This window comes from Centropristis striata, chromosome 2, assembly GCF_030273125.1.
Source record: "Centropristis striata isolate RG_2023a ecotype Rhode Island chromosome 2, C.striata_1.0, whole genome shotgun sequence".
In the NCBI taxonomy this organism is placed as follows: Eukaryota; Metazoa; Chordata; class Actinopteri; order Perciformes; family Serranidae; genus Centropristis; species Centropristis striata.
In genome coordinates this window covers 17,207,494-17,235,465 of record NC_081518.1, presented here as the reverse complement: position 1 = coordinate 17,235,465, position 27,972 = coordinate 17,207,494, and the positions used below count along the sequence as shown (strand labels likewise).

The 27,972-nt window shown below is 37.5% G+C and overlaps 1 protein-coding gene across 1 annotated transcript in view; it reads right to left on the bottom strand.

Annotated features, from left to right (window-relative positions):
* chsy1 (chondroitin sulfate synthase 1) overlaps nt 1-22,306 on the bottom strand; it is a 70,476-nt gene extending 48,170 nt beyond the window's left edge. The window contains exons 1-2 of the mRNA XM_059348921.1: nt 21,595-22,306; nt 9,943-10,438 (exon numbers count right to left, since the gene is read on the bottom strand). Of these exons, the coding sequence (XP_059204904.1) occupies nt 9,943-10,438; nt 21,595-21,905 (807 nt within the window). The 5' untranslated portion in view covers nt 21,906-22,306. The remainder of the gene's footprint in view (nt 1-9,942; nt 10,439-21,594) is intronic.
* Between the last annotated feature and the right edge of the window lie 5,666 nt (nt 22,307-27,972).

The window sequence follows — 27,972 nt, the reverse complement described above, 5'->3', positions numbered from 1 at the left end:
AGGATGAAAGTGCATGCAGCAGGGCCAGCCGCAGGTTTGGCAGCTCTGCAGGCCACTCAGGAGAAATGAGGAGACAGACTCATACTGTAGCTCTCAGCAGTGCAACCTTGTGATTCCGATTAGCTGTGTTGGAGCTCGTTTGTGAGCTAGCATGCAGGGCGGGGATGCTAGTGTCAAAGTTCTCTGCTCACCTCAAGGACATTATCACCACATACTAGGGTTGTCAAAAGTATCGATACTAAAACGTTGCATCCGGATACAATACTCATTTTCAAAAGTATCGTGTTAGCTAGCAATTAAAGGCTGACTTATATTACGTTAATTGACACAGTGTCAGTAAACATAAGCATAGAGTTAATAAGTTTACATCAATTTTGGTGACTGAAAAGTGTTATTTTCTCTCTTGAAGTCCCAGAATGAAGCAGAAAAAAGTCGACTTATCAAGCTTTCCTAATATTGTGCACAGCATACAACCTCAAAATATTGTTCTAATTGTTATTGTTGATTGTATTTATTTCTTTTTTGCACTACCTCAGACCTGAAGCTTGTTAGCATAGTTGCAGTTTCTTTTTGCACTGTTTTTTATTATAAATATTTAACCTGTAGTTCTGTTCATTTTTACATGTTGCATTTTTCTTGTTAATAAAAATATTTCTGTTAAATTTTGGGGTCTTTGTTTTTATCCTTATGGTATCGAAAATTTTCCTATCGGTATCGAGTTTAAAATTTTAGTATCGTGACAACCCTACCACATACAGTAAGCAGGCCTCAGACCTGTGACCTGTCATGTCAGTGGTGATTTTAAAATTTAACTCAAATCTATGCCCTGAAGCTTATTATTACTTGTAATTAGAGCCAAATTGATACTGGATTTTTGGAGCCGATGTCGGTATTAGTAGGTAAAAAGATCCAGATATCAATATATCAGCCTATATCAAATGTATCAAATATATAGTCATGGGAAAAATTATTAGACCACCCTTGTTTTCTTCAATTCATTTTAATGCCTGGTACAACTAAAGGTACATTTGTTTGGACAAATATAATGATAACAAAAATAGCTCATAAGAGTTTAATTTAAGAGCTGATGTAAAGACATTTTCCATGGTTTTCTTGATAATGATTTTGGTTATTATCAAAATCCTAAAAATGAGCATACCTGCCACAAGCAAGCAGATGAAAAAAAAGAGAGAAATATAACCAGCACAGTAACTAACACAGGGCCATCCACTAAAATAATTGAAATCATTCAAGAATGAGATATGACTATATTATTACAGAACAAAATCTTCATCAGAAAAAGCCCACCAACAGTAATGGAGACTTTTACAAGTCTCAGCAGTGGATACTAGGCCTAAAGAAACCAGCATACTGCAGCTGCAGCCACACACAGCCAGCACTTCATGCTGCACAGCTGGAATTAATGCTAATTCAGCACTCTGGCCTTCCATTTCTGTTTATTTGAAAATGGTGAGTGTAAACATCTTGGTGCCTACTTTTAGCATGATGCAAAGGCAATGCTGGGGAGAGACAGAGCGGCGGCCACAGGGTGTCTGAAAATACACAAGGCTCTCATCTACTGAACACACTCCACAACAGGAGAGGACAGACATGTATAGTACGCAGACGGTATTAACATTATAATAACACAGGATAACTGTTATGTGTGAATGACATCATTGCTTTCATATTACAGAACTATTCCATCTACCTAAAAACACTTATTTCATTTTGCAAAGTAAAACAACATTGAAATGAAATCTAAAATATGCAGCATCTGATCGCAGAGCCAGCCACAAAAAAGTAAACAAGACTAACAAAACCCCCTTTTATAGTGCGGCCCCGCAAATGTCCCGCTATATTGCTGGAAAGATCTGTGCCGGTGTGGGTACCAGATCAGCTCAGGGTCCTTCGTCTGCTGCTGATTACATCACAAAAAACGATATCTACAGCAAGGCGACTCGGACAAACTAAGTAGCATTCGACTTATAGATGAATAGACAGGCAGACAGACAGATAGAAGATGTGTGTGTATATATATACATATACCTGTAAGCTATTTTTCACTTATCTGTATGTGTATTTGTGTATATTTACATACACATATCCAACAGAAACACAATTATTCTCATATTTTATGTACATTTAAAGGAGTCCTCACACCACACCCTTATAGTCAAAATAAAAAGCAATTTATTTCTGCTTAGCACACAAATACACAAAACTTGAACGTTCGTTTTTTACCACAGGCAAGTATTGCTATGACTACAGCCGGTTGCCACGACGTACAGCCAATCACAACTGTCCGTTGTACAGACAATCACGCTGTACTCCCATTCAAGCGTACAGCCAATCATATTGTGTGAAGTAATCAACAGACAATTTGTGTGACGTAATCAGCAGCAGACGAAGGACCCCAAGCCGATCTGGTACCTACACTGGCTTTTCGCCTTAGGCCGTTCATAGTGATGCTGTGAAGGCGTGATATTTGTGCCCTTTCATAGTGCAGTCCGGCATCATGGAACGAGGTGGGAGGAGACGATAGTGACGTGCGACAGAGCAGCAGCAGTGCTACACAATAGGCTACACAGTTAGCTTTGTAGCAGTATGTAGCTTTGTAGCAGTATGCAGTGTGTATGTGCTGCAGCAGGATGTGTTCAGTAAGCAACCTCCATTTGTTTACAACAAGCACCGGACCACCTGTGCACAGTTAGCAATGCCAGTTTGTTTACAATAAGCAGTGGACGCTGTGCAGAACACCATGTTGTTCGGTCCCTGCACAAAATACTCCCACACTTTTGATGCTCTTTGGCAAGGCTATTTTGCCTCAGCTTGCTCTGCAGTGGCCATCTTACTTTCTTTACGACACGATCGATGTACGTTACGTGAATCAACGCATCTATGTAGTAAATAAGTCGATGCATCGCCCCACCCCTAACTATTTTTAAAACTTTTCCTCTAAGGAGCCCCAGTACTTTCACCATTTGCAAAGTTGCCATACGTATTATTCAGAGCTTTCCATAAGCGCCGGCTGTAGGCCATGCAACCGGTTACTATATTAGGCTATATTAATTTAAATTCTAGATTAACAAGTTTCGATTCACTACAGCGTGTACATTTTACACCCCTCTTCTTCACTTCAAAACGAAGCCAGCATGGCGATGGAGAAACAGAATCTGTCTGTATCAGAAAGAAAGAAAATCTCACGCAAGAGACGATGAATTAACAGTGTTATGAGTGTGTGTGAGAAATCTTACTTTTTGAAGCAGATCGCCAGACAGGCTGGGATTTTAATGATGAATTTATCGTGTTGTGGGTTGTAGATTCATGCAACAGATATCAAAAGCAAGAGTTTATCGTCTTTATTTCTGATGATTGCGTATCAGAAACGTATCAGTGCAATGTGATGCCTTATATAAACCATACAAGCCTTATTCTCCTTTAAAATAATTCCCTTCATGTTTACAGTCAGGTAAGCAAACTCATTATAGTAAGACCACTGATTAAGATCAGTGTATGATGGAATAATGGCATTACAATGTGCGAGAGGCCATCAAATTAGTTCTTGGCTACTCCATGTCTGAGTGGAAAGCCCTGAATGTTGGACTGCAACACATCGAGGGACAGAAAAATAACCATTCCCAGTGATAACACATTTCATGGAGGCTATTCTGCACGGATATGAATACAGGTGTGTCTTGAGATTTTTGCTTTCACTTTGGTGTGGGCAATATTGAAAAACGCTGATCTAAACCAATCATAAGCATCTTAGGCAGCACTAGGCCAGGAGACGTGACCAATGGCTGTGGAAAAAAACACACTGAGAGAGAATGACAGAGAGCTGGGGGAGGTAGTTGGGTTTCGAGACAGTCAGAGAGATAAGAGCATGTTGAGGCATCGCTCATTTGTGTGGGTGTCTCACTTCCTGTGTCTAGCATGAGCACGTCTGACTACTTATCTGGAAATATAGAAATACAGGCCCTCTGTGTCACCTATCAAACACTCAAACCATACAAAACTATTGAAATAATTGAAACTGGGTGAGGACGTTCTTGTAACTGCCTTCAGTGTTTTGTTTTGGTGTTGTTTGTTTGTTCGTTTGTTTTCTTTGCGGGAGTAATACAAATTCTCAGATCTAATTCGTTTGATATACTATGGTTGACTGATAAGAAAATAAGTAAATAAATAAATAATACTAATATTAATAATAATACATATTTATTTGACATTAAGTGGCTATATATAGCCACTGGTAACTGGTTCTTATTTCTATCTTATTACTTAGACGGGGCAGATGCATGTATATGTATAGAGCTATATATATGTACTGTATGTGTGTAAATGTTTATACGTTTATGTACATCTGTATAATGGTGCCTATGTGAGTATGTGTATGAATATGTATATGCATCTACGCTGTTGTAGTTTGTTGTTTATTTTTTCGGTTCGAAAAGAAGAATTAATAAAAAAAATAAATAAAAATAAATATAGACTGATCAGTATACTTCCTCTTCCCAAACACAGGCTTCCTTGTAGTTTTCTGCCTTGTGACTCTGTTTTAGGCCCCAAAGTTCTCCTGTCTACAAAAAGAATGTTCATGGTGAATCTGAATATGGCACAGTGTATTTCGTTATTGTGTTTTCAAACGAATGATGATGATTAACTATTGGATTTTCTATTAAAGATGTATTACTCTGACCCTAAGACTCAGGTTATTGAGTATGTCTGCTTTGTATCATTCAGCCACAGGTGGTGAAGACAGCCGGCAGGGTCCAGATTGGGTTCATTCCAAACTGAAACATGATCAGAAAGATCAGTTTTGATTCTCACAAAACAATGAACGGCATCAGCCTTTAGTGTCACTAGTTTTTAATCAACACACTATTTTTATAAACTGCATTGCAGGCTTGTCATAAAGCACAGCAAGCACCCTGAACTCCAAAAATAAGGGACAAAGAGAAGATGTGAATGTTAAAAGTGTCATGGTCATCTGGAAAGACACAGACAAAACTAAACATGGTCTACGCTCACAAATCATTGTTCAGGTGCCAAGAGTGAGAACTGAATTAGGTCAGAAAGCTTTTAGTTACGCTGTTATCATGGAGCAATCTGCAAAAGGAATTCAAATTGTCTGAGTTGATAACAATCGGTGAATTTAAATCCATTCTAAAGGATAAAGAAATAATTTCCCTTGGTCGGTGTGACTGCTCCTTATAAGTCTCTACTGAGGCTCCTTCACTGTTGTTGTGATGCTGGATTTGTATTTAATTGTTATGATAGCAGCATAAAAAGAGACAAGTTACAACATTTAAACACAGTTTTCTTGGCCAGGTCTCTCTTGGAAAAGAGATTTATTTAATCTCAACGAGACTTTTACCTGGTTAAATAAAGGATACATAAAAGCTGCATTGAGGACTCGTGTAGTAAAGACTAGGGGTGCAACGATACGAACGTTGTATCCGGATACGATACTCATTTTCAAAAGTATTGTGTTAGCTAGCAATTAAAGGCTGACGTCACATTAATGATAATAAACAACGTAAATAAATAAATCAGGCACGTAGTATGCCCATATTACGTTAATTGACACAGTGTCAGTATACATAAGCATAGAGTTAATACATAAAGTGTTATTTCCTCTCATGAAGTCCCAGAATGAAGCAGAGAAAAGTCGACTTATCAAGCTTGCCTAATATTGTACACAGCATACAACCTCAAAATATTGTTCTAATTGTTATCGTTTATTGTATTTATTTATTTTTTGCACTACCTCAGAACTGAAGCTTGTTATCATAGTTGCAGTTTCTTTTTGCACAACTGCTTTTATTCTAAATATTTAACCTGTGGTTCTGTTCATTTTTACATGTTGCAGCCTGAATATGATTTAAATGGGTGAGTTTTATCAAAATTCACCCACCTCACTGTTTTCATGAACCAGGAAATTATCCATAGGAACCAAAGCTTTTGTCGAGACCAAATGAGCTGAGCAGTAACTTGTGGGCGGGCCAGTAGCAGAAACATTACTGCATGCATTCTAAATGTGGTGTAAACCTGGAAGCTAGAAAACTTTGATCTTCACCAGGAGAGCAATTCTCATTAAGTGGATAGGCTCCATATTTGGGTGCAGTGTTTTTGTAATACATCCATGCTTTAATAATGCCATGGCTACAACCATTCTGTTGTTCTATATATAGAAGCCTTTTGCCAAGCTGCTGCTGTGGTGTTTGACAGGAGTTTGTTTCTTTCACAACTCTATCACTACAGTGGGACATGGCTACCATGGCAACAAACTTATTAAGTACATGCTGGAAAAGATGAGGCCTTCAAAGCCACAGTGCCACAGGCCCAGCACCCTCTGCTAGCCTTGGTGCTGGAGCTGATCCTCAATCATTAGAGGCAAGAACGTCCCTATAATGTCCATGTGTCCGTCTTATATTCACCTGCACCATACCTCACCCCAGTGGTCCATGCTTCATACTGTTGTTCACTAGTGTTACTGAACACATAGCTGTCTGCACTGCAAAAAAGGTGTGTCTAAAAACAAGATAAAAACACTAAATCTGAGGGAAATGATCTTGCTGCATGGACAGATAATTTCACTTGACAAGATTTCTTAAATTAAGATTATTAAATCTATAAAGAAGCATGTTGAACGCTTAACCCATAAGAACCCAGACCCAGTAATCCTTAAAGAAAATTATGGGGGATATAGCACAGACCAAGTGGACCACATAGAACATATTTATGATGTTTTTAAAAAAGTACCTCTAGTAAAACTACCCCTAAATGTCAAAGATCTGTGATGTGACATATATACTGGGCGTTTATGGTATTTATGTTTATGATATCTCTTATTTTAAAATACACAAGAAACACAAATTTGCCTTTTTGTTTGCATCCCCATAACATATATCAAAATTGTGACTTTAATTTGTTCAGGAAATATGGTCAGAACAAGTTAAATGTAATACAGGACACCCTATTAACGGATTACAATTGTTAAATGGGTTTAACTTAGCCTAGTAACAAAAAATAAGCTTTTTGAAATTAGCTACTTTTTTACATTTCTGTTTCCAGTCACACACATATTTTGGAGAAGTCACTTCTTGTCAAAGTCACATGACCACCACACCAGGGTGTTGAGTATGCGTCGCTTAGGGATTTAATGAGTTAAGTTGAAGCATAAAGCTGAATATAGGAGATTTAAAGTGTTTGTTACACAAGTGTCACCATGGGTTGTTATGGGTTAAAATAAGAAATTAACTCTTAAAACAAGATAAATTATATAACACTTCTAAATCTAAAGTTTTTTTTATCTTGGAAAGAAAGAAATAATTGTCAGTGCACTCTGCTCGGGCCAGTTCATCGCTGCTTGCAGCTTTAATTTATCTTGGGGTTTTTTTTAATCTTGTTTTGACACCTTTTTTGCAGTGTGTCCGTCTTAAATTCACCTGCACCATACCTCAACCCACTAGTGTTACTGAACACACAGATGTCTGGTTGTACTGTTCTTGCTGAGTGTGTGATATTTGTTTTATATTTTTGTTGAGACCTGTGTGAGTGTTGTCATTGTTGGACATGAGAAAAGTGAACAGGGCCCTTCACCGCAGCGGCAGTGGGACAGACTTAGGAAAGAAAAGTGGCAGCCTCGTCATCAGGAATGTGTGTTCACTCTAAGCAGCCTGCTCCCTGCTCACATGAGCAGCACCATGTCTAGACATGTCAGTGTTCCCATGAAGACTGGGAAATTAACGGAGTGAATGAAGCAACTGTGTGAGATGACAGCAAGTCTGATCCGTGAATGATCATTTGCTAACGGAACAAATTCATTTGTAATGCACAATTCACTTTTTTTATTTCCCTTAATTCAGATTTCAATGTCAAACCGTTAAATGGTGTTCTGGCCACAGGAGAGTCAATAATGGGTAGCAGTATGTAATGTCTGCCTCCATTTTCGACTAAAGTTACAATTGTGTATAAACACATACACATTCTTATACTTCTATCTTTGTGAGGGCCCTCATTGGAATAGTGAATTCCCTTGCAAAGTTATAATAGTTTTGAATTTTTCATTAGTTTTAGAGTGAGTTTGCTAGTTTTAGTTTAGTTTAGTTTTTTTTTTAGTCTTTGGTTTTAGTTTAGTTTTAATTAGTTTTAGTTCTTAGTGGGAAATTAAAAGAGGTCACAGTAAATTTTGCCTTTATTTCCTTTGCCTTATCCATCTTCATTATGGATGAAAAAAGTTGACAAAGACGAAAACGAAGGACATTTTCACTATTTTTTTTTTTCACTAATTTTAGTGAGCTTTAGTTAGTTTTGTAACCACAAAATACAGTTTCAGTTAATAAGCTTTTTTTTTAAACTCTCATTTTTATTTCAGTTAATGAAAATGTTTTTTCCATTCTGATTTTCGTTGTTTCGTTTTCATTAAACTATAATAACCTTGATCCCTAGACCCTTACCCTAACCTTCACCATCACCACTAAATGCCCAACCCTAATCCCAACATAAACCTGATTGTAACCTTAACCCTTAAAACAAAGTCTGAAATCTCAAAAAAGCCTTTAAAAAGGAGGACAGGCCAAAATGAAAAAAACTTGTTCCGGTCCTCACTATGTATGAAGTACAAGAACACACACACACACACACACACACACACACAAACACACACACACACACACACACACACACACACACACACAGGTGATTCACAAGTAAGCAATCAAAGAACTTGAAAAATACCATACCTGCCTGTGCCACTATTTAACCTCACAAAAACCTTGTGGCGTAAACATCACACAACAGTGTAGACAGGACACTATGTAGCAGCCAATGAAATACTATAATCAGGGCAAAGGCCAACCCACAGGTCAGTGCCTACACACAGAAACAAGGATCAGTGTGACCTGATGGTGCTCAAAGCTCTATTACACAGAGGTGAAAACAAACTCAGAAAGTCTTGGCAGTTTTATTCCACTCACACTGCAAAAAAGGGGTGTCTAAAAACAAGATAACAACACTAAATCTGAGGGAAAAGGTACTCAAAACAAGTGAAATTATCTGTCCATGCAGCAAGATAATTTCACTTGATAATATTTCTTGAATTAAGATTGTTAAATCTAGAAACAAGATTATAGCGTGAAGTTGAACACTTGAAATAAGAAATTAACTCTTAAAACAAGATAAATTATCTAACACTTCTAAATCTAAGTCTTTTTTTATCTTGGTAAGAAACAATTAATTTACAGTGCAGAAAGACGCAAATCTACACAACACCAAAAATCCAAACCGACACACCGGGCTGCATCGCACAATTGGTGCAAAACGATGAAAATCATGTCCACAGCAGATCAGTGCACTACAATCGAAGGAAAACCTTCTGGAACTGCTCTATTGCAACCTTACTGAACTCAAACATAAGCAGATCCTGTTCATCCACATTAGGGCTGGGCGATATGGACCAAAAGTCCCGATATATTTGGGCTGAATATCGATATACGATACAAATGTTCAGTTAAAGTCAAAGTCAAATATGATATGTCACAAGTAGTTTTATTGAAACTTTTTATTTAAGTGACCATAAATACTGTATAACAACAGGAGTACATTTTTAAAAAATCAAAGCTCCATAAGGTGCACATTTAAATAAAAAATATGTATCTTAGATAAAAATAGCCTATGAAAAAAAAAATATTTTTCTGAAATAAATATACTTGCATGAGAAAAGAATAACAAACACTATAAAAGAACTAAATATGACAAACCCTAGTAAGGGCAGCATTTAGATATAAAGAAATAATGTTTATATATATATCGATATATACACGATATGGTCTAATTCCATATCGCATTTAAAAATATATCGATATATCTTTTATATCGACATATCGCCCAGCCCTAATCCACATACAGTTTCTTCACTCAATTATTACACACACTTACCTCATAAGACCAGACACATTGGACCCCGGCAAACCTCCTGACACAGCGGCCCACCTCCACGTCCTCGTGGGTGGTATACATCTCCTGTAGACACTCTCGGATGTGGGGCACCATCCTCTTGAGGACCTCTCGGCTCATGATGACCCCTGGCCCCCCCATGCAGAAATTCTCCCCAGGTTCCAGCGCCAATTTCCCCAACTCGTCCCGGGCTCCCATTCCTGTTTGGCCCAGGAAGATGGCCTCGCTACTGTTGAGGCTTCGCAGGAAGCCCTCTAGCTTCTCACTCTTGATGTAGACATCATCATCGGCCCTCATGAACCACTCGTACTTATCCAGGTAATGGTCATGCATGTACTTGAGCATCATGAAGGACTTTTTCTGCGGTGGGTACGAGTCATCCACGTTCCTCAGAGCCACTATTGGAATGGGTATGGAGGTGTCAGAGCCCTCGCTGGAGAAGAACTCCACGTGACCTGGAATAGTCTGTGCCCATGTCCTGTAAACACATATACAGAAATTGATAGTCAGAAAGATGTAAGAAAACAAACAAGCAGGATTATTGTTTATTATATTTTCTATTAATTTTATATACTCTTCATTCTGTGAATACGCAGAACATTATTCTTTTTTTGTCCTCTTAGTGCCTGTTCTCAATGACAATCATGCTGAATCACATCATAATAGTAATATCTGAAAAATCAGATGCAGACATGGGCTGCTCACACGGTTCTGTACGTGTGTGTAAGTTATATCTCGATAAATTTAGGCTGAATAGCCAAAATATGTGACGCCTGGAGACTTCTGTCGCAAAGGACTCTTATGTGACAGTAATGGCACATTATAGTTGTGTTTCCTTTAGGGGTGGACAATAGGAAAGTCTCAGGCCACACCCTCTCAAATGTCAGCTCACTCTGCATGTCTCCACTACAAGTTAGCCCCCAGAGGGATTTAGAGACTCCGGAGGGGACGTATGGTTTTCTATCGCCGCCGTCGCTAACTGTGCACAAAGTCAGCAGCTGATCATAAACAAACCAGCATGGCTAATTAAGCACAGCTTCTGAACACAGTGAACACCTCCTGCAGCAGCACATACACACTGTACTGCTACAGAGCTAACTGTTAGCCGGCTCTGTGACTGCAGCTGGAAGAGACTGCTACGGGGGGAATGTGTCGCTTCGACTCGTTCTTACTCTTCTTAACGAGCTGCGGGGGCCGGCGGGGCCGAAAAGTTGCTAATTATAGCAACAAAGTCACTAAGTTGGGAACACTGCTTTGCCAGCTTTTACAAATGGTGCGTGTTGTTGTCGTGTAGAGTACTACGTCACATCCTGCTTAGTGATCTATCCAATCAGTAACCAGGCTGTTTTCAAGGGGAAAAAAAGACCCTGCTCTTCTACAGGGACTAAAAATGTCCCGACAAAAGCCGACTCTGGACTGCATATATACAAATTAGGGGCGTTTCGGCAAGTGAGACCTGCCTCGTTCCGGGTATTGCCCGGTAGTGGAAACAGCCCCCTGACTGGCAGATTGTGTCACATGTGTTGCAAACCCGTGAGTCACACAGAGGCTCTCATCTAGTGGAGCTACTATCTCATGTCTGAGAAAAATGGTGTAGTGTAGGTGACAGACAACACGTGTAATATGGTTGTTGCGGCTGAAATCGGAAAATTCCCTTATGTAAAATGCTTCACGCACACTCTGAATCTGGCATCCCAGCGTGGCCACGCTCTCCAGACTTCTGGGGAGAGTCCGATGGATATTAACATTTTTCCACCGCAGCACAACAGCTAGCCACCTCGTGAAAATGAATCAGACATGTCTTGGCCTGAAAAATCATGATAACTGATGTTGCCACACAGTGAAACAGAGCATACGACGTGATGTTGAGGTTCTTAGAACAACAACCTGCATCTGTGCTACCCTGCTGTCTCCAGAGGTGAGAAAAAAAGGAGTCAGAGCTCTGCACTCTCAACCAAACAGATATGTCAAATGCAGAAGATGCTGTGAGAGCATTAGAGCAAAGGAAGGATGCAACCACACTGCTGCCACTGCTATATATTGATTAAAGCTTGACAATTCATTTGTCTGAAAATGTTTGAAGTTAAGAACTAAAAAGATGTTAGAGTTGAGTTGAACAGATGTATGTTTGTCACTTTACAGTCACAAACTGATTGAGAGAAATCATGACAATTCACACTGTAAAACCATGAAACTTTTGTCTGCTTAACCCATTTAAGCCCGGGAAAGCATTACCGCATTTCTACCATTAAAACCGGGAGCGCTGTTGCGTTATTCGAGCATTAAAGCCAGGAAAGCGGATACGTTGTTTTCTAGTATTTGTATTTTTTTTCCACTGATTTTCGGTCTCTTGGCCAATGAAATGCATCAGAATACATGTGGGAGTGTCGCAATGCAACATGGGACTTTTCCAGAACTTTGAAATCATGGCGGAAGACGACTATAGCGGAGGAGCTCAGAAGTGAGTGACGGAAGCGATCTGATTAAAACAGAACCGGAGATTTTATTGCTGATCCGGACTTTGAACCCTCGGAACCAATCGACCGGGATTTATGGATGAGGAATATGTTTTTAGACAACATATTTTCACCTGGAGATAATAACAATAATAATACTAATTGATTGTGATGATGATATAAGAAATCATGACTGTTTATGTCTTATATTACTTTATACGTCGTTGAGTACCCTGAAAAGTGCAATATAGATAAAATGTATTATTATTATTTATTATTGTGATGATTATGATGATAATTATTATTATTATGATGATGATGATTATTATTATTAATTATTACAGTAGGCTAATGAGAACTATGTCAATTTCTTCCAATGGTCATATCATGTTTGCATCTTGCTAATGGGCATGTATTAGTATTATGCATAGGATTTTTATTCAGTCAAATGTAACATTTGCTGAGTTTGTTGATTTTTAAAAAAAATTTATTGAAGGTTTGGACAAATAAACTTCTCATGAAAGCCACGGGTATAAGCTCTCAAATACTTTTTGAATTTCATTTCTATCTGCTACAGAGGCTGAAAAATCTTCTGTTGAATTTCCAGAAAAACTTCAGGTTTTAGGGGGTTCTTTCAAAATCGCCCAGAGGTTTTCCAGGCATTTTTTTCCAGGCCTTTTAGGCCTAAATGGGTTAATCAATCTTAAGTTGTATTTTCTTAACGATTCTGCTGAATTTTGCTGACAAAGATCTACTTATTTGTTCAAACAAATGTATCTGTTGGACCAGGCATTAAAATGAACAAGAAATTTTTAAAAAAGTGGATCTCCTGAAGAGGTAGAACAGAGAAGAAGATCATTTAAACTGCCTCTGCCCTGGATCCTTGATTTAAGGGACTACCTTTTCTGACAGAGGAAGAGAGACTGGAGATCTCCACAGGAGTGACTGAGGAGGCTGCATCCCTGGAGGTAACTTCATAATACAATACTTCAAACTTAAATTAACTTATGGACTGTTACTTGTGTCCAATTTGATTTATGAACTGTTACAAGTTCACAATTGATGCTGTTATGGACAATTCTAATTAACGTATTTTTCCACCTGAATCTCTCTGTTCACTATCTGTCTGTATTTTCCTCCTGAAAGTAAAACACTGTTCCTCTGAAACAGCTTGCCTGCTAGCTTTCTTTTCATTTCTTATAATACAACATATTGGTCCATGGATCAAATACACTTCTCACTTATTCTCACTTATTCTCTTAACAAAACTGCTGGCTATACTATTGGCAGCCAGTAAAAAAGCAGTCACGAGGAAATGGTTAAAAGTAGAACCTCCCACCATTAATCAGTGGATTGAAGTTGTCTTTGAGATTTATGTTATGGAGAAATTATCGTTTTCCCTCAAAGTTGAAAAAGAAAAATTGTATAAGATCTGGACCAAATGGACTGAGTATGTAAAACCAATCAGATCTGATTTCATTTGAATATATTTGTGCTTTTATTAATTTTATTTTTATTTCTATGTGATGTTTTGATTGTCTCAAATTGTGCGCTCCCCGGTTCTGTTTTTTTCTTACCTTTTTGGCTCCCAACTGAAAATTAATGGTCTGTAAAAGAAACCCCAGAAGGGCAGTTTGGACAAATCACTTAATCTTTCTACACCCATCCTTTCCTATGTCCTGTTTTTTATGTATTCTGTATTTTATTTTTTTTTATACAAACACAGGATGGGAGGTCAGAAGTGAATGAAACGCCCAGGGGGAATGGAACTGTGAAGCAGAAACTCTCATGGAGGATGGCCCCTCTGCTTCCAAAAGAAAGGCCTCACTGCTTATGAGCTTGCTGGGACAGTCTTTCAATGGCACTGATGATACAGCACCCAAGACCCCCTAAGTCAGGGCCGACAGGGAAATGCAGAGATACCGCAAAACCCCAGCTCTGCCTGGCACTGAGGACCATTACAACTGGTGGCGTGTTCATGAGGTTACCTATCCCCTCCTCCCCTGGCTGGCAAAACGATATTAATGTATCCCAGGTACAAGTGTGTCTGCAGAGCGACTTTTCTCCACTGTGGTAACAGCAAAAAGAAGCACTCTCAAAGCCAACATGGTCTCACAGGAATCTGTGAAATAGCCACGGATTCGCTTAACTCAAAATCCGTGGAATAGCCACGGAATCACTCAAATTTCCGTGAAACTGACACGGATTTCGCTACAATGCAAGTTAATAACAGTCATATCCCGTGGCTATTCCAACATACAAAGTGATTATGTACATTCACTGAGTTAATATTTAGAAAATAAAAATCAATTTTTATGCAGAAACTAAGTCAAAATATTGAATTTTTCACTAAAAATAAGAGAACTGTCTGCCATGTTTTTTGTTCTGACCACCGGGACCTTGAAAGTCACGTGACTTGGAACAAACCAATAGGAAAAAATATCCATGGAATAGCCACGGGATATGACTGGCATTAAATTGCATTGTAGCGAAACCCTTGTCAGTTTCACGGAAATTTGAGTGATTCCGTGGCTATTCCATGGATTTTGAGTTAAGCGAATCCGTGGCTATTTCACGGATTCCTGTGAGACCAGGTTCCTCAAACCAGAACATGTGGATCAACTTGTATTCTTGCAGGAGAACCTACATATCCCCAAACATTGAGAAATGCAGTATGTGTAGAAGTAGTTTGTTTTTTGATTGTTCAGGAAATTCTGTTTACAACAAGCAGCTGTTTAATAACCTTACTGATGTAGATTAGTCTACAGGATACACCACCCTTGTACTGCACTGCTCTGCAGAAGGATTTACATTTTGTAAGGGTGACCATTTTCAGACAGATATGTCAGATGTGGGTAGTAGGCTATGCTAGGGCTGGGCGCTATATCGATATATCGATATAGTTTTAAATGTGATATGGAATTAGACCATATCGCATATCTCAATATAATTAAATGTTTCTTTCTTTATATATAAATGCTGCCCTTACTAGGGTTTGTTATATTTAGTTCTTTTGTAATGTTTGTTATTCTTTTTCATATAAATATATTTATTTCAGAAAAAGATTGGCCCATTTTATTTCATAGGCTATTTTTATTTAAGATATTTTTTTCAAAAAGGTTCTACTGTTATACAGTATTTATGTTCACTTAAACTGTTTCAGTAAAACTACTTGTGACATGTCATATTTGGCTTTGACTGAACATTTGCTCTCACTTTGTGATAAAAATATCGGGATATATATCGTATATCGATATTCAGCCTAAATAAATCGGGATATGACTTTTGGTCCATATCGCCCAGCCCTAGGCTAGGCCTGTACTATTGATTTTGGTTTCAATTCAACAATTCAATTTGTTTAGATATATGTATGTTATATGAATGTTTCTCACTAAGGAGTGAAGAGATTAAGCTGGAGAGAGCACATCAACTTGGTATACTGCAACATTGTTTGGGCCTCCGACCTCCACAGTATTTATCTCGTTCAGAAAAGATTTGTTACAACTGCCACATTTTCAAAATGACTAGATCCTTCTGCTCCCATTTTCCAAAAAGTCAAGATAATGACAATTTTTCAGATCAATATATACCAAATATGGATTTTTATCTTTAAATACATGTATATTGCAAATTCCATTCCTAAGGCTTTCAGTGAATATTTCCATGTCAATTCACAATTACACAAGTACAGTACTAGACAACTAACAAGATTTCACCTCCTCACTATCGTACTACTCTTGGTCTATTTTCCTTAAATTACAGAGGATCAATACTCTGGAATGATTAATTTAATAGTTCCATCCAGTTTCCCTCTCTGAATACATACAAGAGCAGTTCAGTGGCTCTGATCGCTCAGGTCACTATGTGGTACACACACACATACACAGGCATGCACGCACACACACACACACACACACACACACATCTACACTTTTGTTTTATTTTACTTTTAATATTATTATAATTTTGCTTCAATTTTATGTGTCATCATTTATTTTATTTTATTTTTCCGATTTCATAATTACTTGTTTTTAATTTAACTTGTGAATTTTAATAAAGCCTTTAGAAGCCCTTTTGAGTTTCTTGCAGCTACCTTGCACCTTCCTTTTGTTGTTATCTCTTTATCCTTTTCTTTTGTCTTATTGTGAAAAATAAAAAAAAATTCAAAATCTCTTGTCGAAAGATGCAGACATGGACCTAATCTCTGAGTTTTTCATACTACATTGCCTTCTTGAGTGAACTTGTCTTCAAAAAAGGAAGCTTACAGTACAATCATAAATAAAATAAATAAAAAGTCTGTGAAGCATGTTTTCAACAGATCTTATTGCATTTCCTCACCATTTCTGCATCACAGGGAGAAAAAAAACTATAGTAATAAGGTTGAGCAGGTGAGGATGTCCTGACAGTAGAATGGTTTTGAAAGTCCCAACTAATTCCTGTCACAGTGCTGCAGCACAGATGGAAAATTCACCAGTAAAGCTATGAGTCAGGCTTCTTTAAACATTACAGGAATGTAGAGGAAATGGTGAAGCTAAAGCTAAATGGATCTTTCATTCATAAACAAGTGATCTTATTATAGGGTTGTTTTTTTTTATATGGATCACTTTTATTTTTAGCATGTAGTAGTGATCTAACACTACAGAGAACTGCTGTCAATCAGTTCATTAAGCTACAGCAGATATTACAAGCATGTGGTTGGTGAAAAAAACTCTTTGGTTTGAAGCCCAGATAGTTCTATGAAACTTCAGAAGAATTCATCAACATTTCGATAACACTGATCTGAATCTTTATCACCTTTAAATAGATGCAAAAATTGACTCTTGCTACAGGATGGCATCTTTGAACACATTTGATAGGCATCTGCATCATTACGCTGTTGACGTACAGTGGCAAGAAAAAGTATGTGAACCCTTTGAAATGACCTAGTTTTCTGCATTTATTTGTTATTAAACGTGATCTTATTTGCATCAAAGTCCCAAGTATGGACAAACACAACATGCTTAACCTAATACCACACAAACAATTATAATATTTCATGTCTTTATTGAACACAATAACCATTCAAAGTGATGGTGGAAAAAGTAAGTGAACCCTTTGTCTAATGCATGGGTCTCAAACTCGCGGCCCGTGGGCCAATTGCGGCCCTCGTGGCGATATTTTGTGGCCCCCACCTTGATATGAAAGTTTAATGTGAGTTGGCCATTTTGTGTCTTTTTTAATAATCTTGTGTCTTTATTGGTAATTCTGTGTCTTTTTTTTTGGTCATTTTGTGTCTCTTTTTTAGTAATTTTGTGTATTTTTGGTCATTTTGTGTCTTTTTAAAGTAATTTAGTTTATTTTCTGTCATGTTGTGTCTTTTTTTAGTAATTTTGTGTCTTTTTTTGGTTATTTTGATTCTGCCTCCAGCGGCCCCCAGGTAATTCGAGTTTGAGACCCCTGGTCTAATGACTCCATTAAGAGCTAATTGGAGTCAGGAATTTGCAAACTTAGAGTCCTAACAATGAAATGAGATAGTTTTGACCTGTAAAAAACCCTCAAACTCCTTGAGATTGCTATTCACAAGAAGCATCTGCTGATGTGAACCATGCCTGCCTCGCAAAAAAAGAGATCTGTAGAATCATGGTAAGCTACAGGAAAATGTCAGGGTGTCTGTCTGCCAGCTGAAGATCAGCAGAAGTTGGATGAAGCAGCAGGACAATGACAAAGTGAATCTACTTCAGAATGACTTCAACAAAGTAAATCTGCCTTTTGGAGTGGTCCAGTCAGAGCCCAGACCTCAATCCAATATAGATGCTGTGGAATGACCTGAAGAGAGGCGTTCACACCAGACATCCTATCCATATGGCTGAGCTGAAGCACTTCTGAAAGCAAGAATGGTCCAAAATTCCTCCTGAACGTTGTTCTGGTCTGATCAGCAGCTATCAGAAGAGTTTGGTTGAGGTTATTGCTGCTAAAGGAGGTTCGACCAGTTATTAAATCAAGGGTTCACTTACTTTTTCTACCATCCCTTTGAATGTTTAATGGATGTGTTCAATAAAGACATGGAATATTATAATTGTTTGTGTGGTATTAGCTTAAGCACATTCTGTTTGTCTATACTTGAGATGCAGATCAGATCACATTTTATGACAAATTAATGCAGAAAACGAGGTAATTTCAAAGGATTCACATACTTTTCTTGCCACTGTATTTTAGAAGAAAACTGACAATGACAACATGAGAGTCATGAGCTCCTGTCTGAGGTCCCATGAGATGTTGAGTGAAAATATCAGGACACCTCCAAAAAACACAAATCAGGTGACTTAATATTACACTGTATGTAGGGCGGGGCGACATATATCAATATAAAAATTATATTGATATATTTTTAAAAGTGATATGGAATTAGACCATATCGCATATATCAATATAGTAAAAAAAAATGTTCTTTCTTTCTTTATAAATGCAGCCCTTACTAGGGTTTGTCATATTTAGTTATGTTGCAATGTTCGTTATTCTTTTCTCATATAAATATATTTATTCCAGAAAAAGATTGGCCTATTTTATTTCATAGGCTATTTTTATTTAAGATATTTTTTCATTTAAATGTGCACTTTATGAAGCTTTGATTTTTTTAAAAAGGTACTCCTGTTATACAGTATATATGTTCACTTAAATAAACAGTTTCAATAACTACTTGTAACATGTAATTTTTTTGGTTTTAACTTTGACTGAACATTTGCTCTCACTTTCCAATAAAAATATTGGGATATATATTGTATATCGATATTCAGCCCAAATATATTGGGATATGAGTTTTGGTCCATATCGCCCAGCCCTAACTGTATGCAGTGCAGTGAGGAAATGATGTCTGAGGTGATTGTTTTGAGAGAAGGTCTGAGATTCCTTGGATAGCATAGATTCCTTGCCCTGAGGATTTCATGCAGGACTAGAACCAATATGTAAGAAGATATCAAGTCGGGTGACTTGAAATGTCACCTGTACAGGGAACATAGGCTTGAATATTGGTTCCGCCTGAAAGCCTCACAAAACCCCACTTACTACACAATTTTATTGGAAATCCAAGATCTGAAACACTCAGTAAATTCATCTTTTGAGAGAAAAAAATCAATAAGGTGTTTCAATCAGGTGTAGGGCAAGACTGTTAAACTGAACATATATTGGTTTTGGACACTCAGTGAGTCTGGAGAGTTGGGGTTATGATATTATTCTATTTTCTGACACTCTATGCGTGATTCTCATGAACATGGTACAGCTCATAGCAAAAATCCAAGAGCATTGAATACATATTTTCCTTGACCCTTTATAACATACACAATCTAAAATTAATTAAAATATACAAATATTTTAATGCAAACAATTCTATCATTACCGCAACATTTAACCATTTTTTCTTATCAATTTTCATTCAGATTTTGTTCTTTATACATTGTTAAAAACCATTATGTTTGATTATATTCTGTTAAATTATACATTTTGAAACAAAATATTTATTTTTTTAAAGTTCATTTAATATTTATTCTATACAAGTGTGGGGAAACCATGACATTTTCATCTGGACGCATTACGGTAATGAATTTGTGAATCAAAAATATGTTTAAAATATATAAATTATTATTTTAACAGAAAACAATGAATTGTGCCTCATTATGGCTATATTGTTCATTCATATAACAGTGAAATATATTTAGTTGAATAAAGTATGTCCTTATAATCTTCACAGACATAAATTAGACTGGCTTCATGAGAATCTCCCCTATAGGCTAAATGATTGATAAACTGGAGAAATAATCAACAGACTGACTGACAATGCAAATTACTGTTAGTTGTAGTCCTCTCCCAAAGTTTCCAAAAACACAGAATCTGTCAGGCTAAAGTTTGGAGAAATAGGTGTTCTAATATTCAGCAGCACTCATGTAGAGTATTTCCATTTGATGGAAGGGTGTAGTCAATCTTCCATTGAATATTCCACTCACTGTTAACATCATATAGCTTTAATCAATGGGACAATATGATGCACAAAGTTTCTGATATAGGGACAGAGGGGTGGAGTTGTCTAGCCCTAAGGCTACATGAGGGAACATAACAAGACTGGCTTATTGTCAATTGCATCAGTTACCTGTTACCTGCAAAATGCACGTACACAAAGCAGGAACATCACGCTGCATCTAGGGCTGGGCGATATATCGATATAAAAGATATCGATATATTTTTAAACGTGATATGGAATTAGACAATGTCGCATATATCGCTATAGTTCAAATTTGCACTGTGATCCTTGCTCCAGGCAAGCTACACATTTTATTTAATTTTTTTTTTATCTAAATGTGCACTTTATGGAGTTTGGTTTTTTTAAAAAGTTACTCCTGTTGTTATACAGTATTTATGTTCACTTAAATGAACGGTTTCAATAAAACTACTTGTATCATGTCATATTTGGCTTTGACTGAACATTTGCTCTCACTGTGCGATAAAAATATCGGAATATGGGTCAGTGACAAATAAGGGTTGGCAAGATGTCAAATGGTGTAACCACAAAATAATTTTTCTTTTTAAAGAATATTAAACTTTTTCCACCAACAGTGTATTTAAGTGGACTTATACATTTAATTACTCCATTAAAAAAAACATATTTCTGAGTATTTCTACATTTACACATTTTGTCAATATTGAGCAGAACCTATTCTTAAAACAACCATTTTTTCAAAAGTTTTGTCAAATTGTGTAAAATTTGTTATACCATAATGTTGCAATGTAAACGTGGATTGTAGCCTATTTTTTTCTCATTTAGTTCACTTTTGTTTTCCTGTATATAGATATCAGATTTTTATGGAAAAGAAATACTGGTTACACCAACTGAAAATGGATGAGATCACATCATTGACCCATATATATCATATATTGACATTCAGCCTAAATATAATCGGGATATGACTTTTGGTCCATATCGCCCAGCCCTAGCTGCACCTAATGAGGCAGATTTATGTATTTCCATTGAAAACAATCAGTGGAATGGAACATTGAAATGGGTAGAAATAAGTGCTGCTAGCAATTCTACATAGCAAAACAGGCCTGAACCAGGACCCACGTCCCTCCAGGTAAAGAAGGCAACATTTAATGCTCCTCTGGAGGTTAATCTCCCACTGGAGACACAGAGGTAGTCTGACACGTCACATACCTGTGCGCCGCCACGGCCCGGCTGTTCAGGTACTTCTGGGCGGTCATGACACCGACGAACAGGAAATTATTGGTCCTGGAGCCAGGTTTCTCTGTCGCCGGTGAACCGTTATCTTGCGGTGGCCATAGCACAGCGCTGTATTCCTTCCTCGGAGCACCATTCAAGCCGCAGCCAGCAGGGTTTGCCTTCCGTTTCTGCCCAGCTTTCTTGAGCTCGGTCGCCTTGGGTAAGATGAGTCTGGAAGCCAGAGTGAACCCGACCACCAGCCCCAGCAGAACACTAAACCATGCTCTTCGGCTTCGACCTGCCATTCCCCAAAACTTCGCCAGCTCACTGCGTATCTTCGCTCTATCCTAAAAACAGCGAGTCTATAAAAGTAAACCAAGAAATACAATTTTAAAAAAGACATAAAAGGACGAGAAGCGGATCGGCAGGGCTCCCGTGTCTCCAGAAAACCGGGCTCACACACACTCCCTCATAGTAAAAAAGCCCCTTTCTTCCAGTTGCATACGTAGCATCACAGCAGTCTCCTTGAGCCGCCACCTGGACGATGTCTGCGGCTAGTCCGGCTCTCTTCTCCCGCTAGCTTCAGCTCCGAACCACCAATGCACTGGCTTTTCTCTTTGCCTTGAACAGCGGCCCCATTCTCGCCATTATCTCGCCATTGGAGGAATGTGTCGATTGCGCTGATCACGAAGGGTTTAACAGTGTTATGAACCAACGGGCTTTCCGTAGAAACGCTCTGACTGGCTGGCTAGATGAGCCTCTTCCAAGCGAAGGGGCCGGAAGTACTTTACTTTATGTCTTTCATCAGTCTCAATGTCGCTTAATACAGAGACACCGAGCTCAAAATTACCATCATATCGTCACACTGTTAAAATAATCACCTAACTCATTTTTTTAAGTTTTGCAGGAAACACAAAAAACTTCACCGAAAGTGTAACATATCACATTTATTGATCATTTCACTCAAAAAGGATGTAACAAAGGATGCTATTGGCATAGTAATAACACTATGCGTAAATGATGTAACTTAAGAGAAATAAATGACTTAGGCAATTTTTTGAACATGCCTTTGTGACTTAAGCAAGATATGGTAACACTTTATTTTGAAGGTGTCTACATAAGAGTCACACAAGCCTGTCAGAAACATGACATGACAAGTATCATGAGCATTAATGTTACTTCAAAGTGTCATTAATGTTCATGACACATCCCATGTCATGTTTATGACACGCACATGTCACTCTTATGTAGACACCTTAGAGTAAAGTGTTAGCAATATTAGTGTCAACAATAAAACACTGATAAACTAAACTGATAACTAAACAACCTCCCTCTAGCTCTTCTTTGCTGGGTTCTTATCTGATGCCTATGAATGTGGCAAATTGTCAAAGAAGTGATGATCTTAAAGGGGTAAAATCACATGATCTGATCAACTGAGGATGTAGGTTATTTTGTTATGATTCATAGGTTATGATTTAGGCAAAAAAAACAAAACAATTTTGACAAAAAAAATGACTGTGAAGATATATATATACGCCAGGACCAACTATTTCACTCATTTCAACTTGCTTTCTGATAGTTGACGTTTAATCCGTAATTTTGGCTAGTGAACAGTTCTAAACACTACGTGACCCATGAGCCTCAGCCGCCGTTGCCATGGAGAAGAATCCAGTCTGAGGGGCGAGCGGTGCGAATCACAGCAGCTGCAAATTTACATTAAAGCGATTCGTTGCTGCATTTGTTGGCGATTCACATCATGTTCGCTGAATTAAAAACAAATTTATCCTAATCAAGAATTAATTAATTTAACATATAATCCGTTTCCAGCAGCTTCGCCATCGTGAAGAAGAGAATTGTAAGCTCGGTGATTGGCCGCTTCGTTCCGAAATGCACCCTGGGAGTCGTAGTTAACCCCTCTTAATGGCGAAAGCTGAATTGGATATCTATCTATCTATCTATCTATCTATCTATCTATCTATCTATCTATCTATCTATCTATATATATATATATCTATCTATCTATCTATCTATCTATCTATCTATCTATGTTAATATACATATATATGGGAGAGAGAGAGAGAGAGCCCGTCTCTCAGGCAGCTCTTTGGTCTTGAGCGCCCCCATGTGGTCGTCCACAGTAACCATGGAATTGAACTAGACCAGGGGTCGTCAACCTTTACTAACAAAAGAGCCATTGTTGGCCTAAATAAGAGAAAAAATGTCGGAATTGAGTCGCAAACCTCATTTTGAATGAAAATAAAACAGCCTACTAAGTCTAAATTAGTGTACCAACATGACCATTGAATAATGAAGAGCTGTGATCTAGCCATTTGCCATGGTTTTTCTTGATAATGATTTTGGTTATTATCAAGAAAACATAAAAAATGTCAAGATATCAGCTCTTAAATTAATCTCTTATGATATACTTTTGTTGTTTTCATTATATTTGTCCAAACAAATGTACCTTTAGTTGTACCAGGCATTAAAATGAACAAGAAACTGAAGAAAACAAGGGTGGTATAATAATTTTTTCCATGACTGTATGTTAAAAAGAAATGCTTTATTGCCGTTTTGTAGTGACTCAAGTAGTTAAATTACTTTTTTTTGCCATTTTTTGTGTAGTTAAACTACTGAAACTACAAACTATGAAATGGGCTATAACATAGTAATGTTTTGTTATTATTGACCACCCTGTTAGAATAACATCTTATTATTATAAACCCCTTATTCAGTCTCTGTTGTCTGTCTCTGTGGGTCACTGTCTGATTGACGTAGGTCACTATCTATGCATGCATAATTCACTAACTGTGTATGTGACCTCTCTGTGTGCATTTATAGATTAATCATGCAAGATGCTTTGATACGATGCTCATGTGCTAATATTGTTTTTAAACTATGATTAAACTAAATACATTTACTCCATCTGCTTAAACTTACTCTGTCCTACTTAGAGTAAGATTATATAATCACAAAAAGATATATTTTATCTTTATTGCAAATGGGGTGCACTTTTATAGCACTTTTATCCAAAGCGCTTTACACTACACACTACGCTCATTCACACATCCATACTGGTGTACGAGGCTACCAGGGCACACTGGTGCCACCTGCCACTTCATTCACACACAGATGAACGCAGCACCGGGAGCAATTTGGGGTTCAGTATCTACTACTTCGACATGTAGCTGCCATGATCAGGGATCGAACCAGAAACCCTCAGAAGAGGACCCACTCTACCAACTGAGCCACCCAGCAACATTGTAGTTACTAGACTGTGTTTGTGCATTACGATTAAAACCTTTTACAGCAAAACCTGAGTGCAGTAACTACATTTTTGGGGTCGAAGGTCAAATAGATATCATGATTTTTGATCCTCAATACATGTAGAAATAAGTTGTTTCACTTATTTACTTACTTACCAATTAGCTGCCCAGTTAAAAAACTTTAAAGCAGTTTTTCTGTTTGACCCTTTGTGTAGTTACTGCAGTTAGACTTTGGAGGGCAGTATATGTCTGCAGCAGAAACTCACCTCAAAAAGCTTGATATGGAACAGGCCCAGGATCTCCAAATTTGGGGCAGAGCATTTAAAACTTTTTTTAAAGTTCCACTCTTTCACTTACCATCAACCTCCATGGGGATCCAATCTATAGACACTAACCAGCAAAAAAAAATTAAAAAAAATAATCTAGGACGAAATGGAATTTGCATCTCTGTAATTTCACATAGATTATCAAAAATATTGGTCCAGAATTGTTGGACTTTGTCACATGACCATAAGCATAAAGTAAAGTACCTAAATCTAAATAACCTGGAAGGAGTCCAATAAAATCAATGTATAATTTTGAATTGAATAAGGCGTATTCTTGCATCCCTTTAAACAGCTTTAACATTTTTACAAATTCTGTTCCAATCCTATCACTGAATGTCAAATTCAGATCCCTTTCCCATGTCTTCTGCAGAGCTGACATGGGCCCACTGCCAAGAGTCTGAATCAACACCGAATAATAGACAGCCACTGCGTGGTCTGCGTTTTTTTCTTTCTTTCTGCGTTGTAATGGAACTTTTATTACTTAATAAACTTATTGGGGCTGAGATGGATCATACAAAGGAAATAAAGGAAACTTTAATTGTGACCTTATTGAATCTGGCACCCAACAAATACCCCATTACAAAAACACTAAAACTAACACTAAAACTAATAAAAACTAAACTAAAACTAAACATTTTCCAAAACATAAAAACTAATTAAAACTAGCACACTCTAAAAACTCATTAAAACTAACTGAATTTGAAAACAAAAATTGACAATGAAATTAAAACTAAAACTAATGAAAAAAACAGGGATACTGAACAGCCGCATCAGCTCCCCAAAAGATCTTAAGAGCCACCACAATACAGATCCCCCAGCGTGACTACTGTTAAAATAATTAAAAATAACACTACACAATTCGTAATTTAGGATTTATTTTTTAAATGTATTTATTTGTTTTTATTTATCATATAATCTATACCTATATATACTGCATTTTTGTACAATCCATTCCTGTATATATTGCAATATGATTCACTTAATTACTGTTTAAGCACTTCTGGTTAGATGCTATCTGCATTTTGTTGCTTTGTACTTGTGAAATGACAATAAAGTTGAATCTAATCTAATCTAATCTAATCTAATCTAATCTAATCTAATCTAAACCAGATACTTGAAGAAACGTTTAGAAATGGATCAAATGTAAAAATTCAAGCAACCTTAGTCCAGATTCATTTAAAATGAGAGATTACTGGATGTGTTTTTGCTTTTTTTACTTAATTTAGTAGACAAGACTTGCATACGTGACAGAGGGGCCACTACAGCATGTTCCATACAGTACCAATGGGCCAGGTGCCTTAAATGAATGTGATGGCTAGATTATAGTGATGGTTCAAAAGATCCTGAAAGTGGCACGGTAGGCTTTGGGCATGGAATGAGTATTCCCCAACTTGAGCTAAAGCATGGCAGGCTCCTGGTGTTTTAGTCTTCAAGACAGAGCTGGTTACGCTTTGTGTGCACTTTAGTGGATGGAAGAAGTGGGGTGCTGGCTGGACTCAGGGGGTGGTGGATCAAAGGCAAGTCCAGACCTGATAGGGGAAACCCTGGTTTCCCACAAGATTTTCTGAGCCTATGATGGGGGGGCCCAAACAAAGTCCGGGTGTCCGGGGGCATGCTCCCCCGGAGAATAATTTTGCCCTAAAAGCCTAAATTTGGTGCCTCTCGCACATTCTAATGCCACTACTCCATCTTATCATTGTATATTTTAGAGAATTATTGTAAAGGAGACTAAGGGTTATTCTAGGTTTTATTTAAGGCATCTTATTTTGACAGTCTTCTTGTTAATTCTGTGGTGGACTCTGCTAACACATCCATGTGCTCTTATTTTGAAAGCTCTTAACTCTGAGTCTGTGTGGCTACCATCTGGTGTGTCTTATGTGCCCCTAGGGTGAAAAAGAAGAGGTACAGATATTCATTCATCCCCACTTCCATTAGGGAACTGAATCTGGTTGAACGATGATGGTAATGTTGATGATGACGATGATGATGATGACGATGACGATGAGTTGATATTGACGATGATGATGATGATGTTGTTGATGTTAATGTTGGGGACCTATGTGGTTGACACTTCACCTGGAATTGCCTTCTGTTGCAGTATTGTTTTTTGTTTTGTTTTAAATATATAGTTATTGAGGCAGTGATCTGTTTTATGTATGTGTGTTGGAATGTATTGTTTTTTATGTCGTTTATACACCTAGACTGCAACCAAATTGGGACAATGAACTATACTTGACTTGACTTGATTTCGAAGGCGGGTCTAACACGTTCTTCCCATAACGCCTTATGGTGTGTTTAATTTACACTCAAGTCAGAACTTGAAAGTCGGAACTTGGAGCTCGGCACAACGTCGAAAATTCTGACATTCGTGTAGACCTTGAACGCACCATTAGCCGCCGGACTCTCTATGTGCGCTGTAATGTAAATAAATAAATAATAAAAATTATTTATATACAGTCTATGGTAAGTAGTCTAACTAACGGAAAATTAATCCTCTGTTTTACCGACGATGAAAGTGGCTGAAAGTTTCTGTTCTGAACATATTGAAACTGTTACTAATTTCATTTGGTACTGCCCCTTTGTCCAAGGTCTCCGGATTGATATTTGTAACTTTATTGCAAACAATGTTGATAAAGATTTTAAGTTGTTTTGGAGGGATGTACTATTTGGGCTATTTGACTTTAACAAAGATAAAGAAAAACTCAATGAAATATTTATTATAAACCTCATCATACTGATGGCGAAATTTCATATTCATAAATGTAAATTTGCTTGAAGAAAAC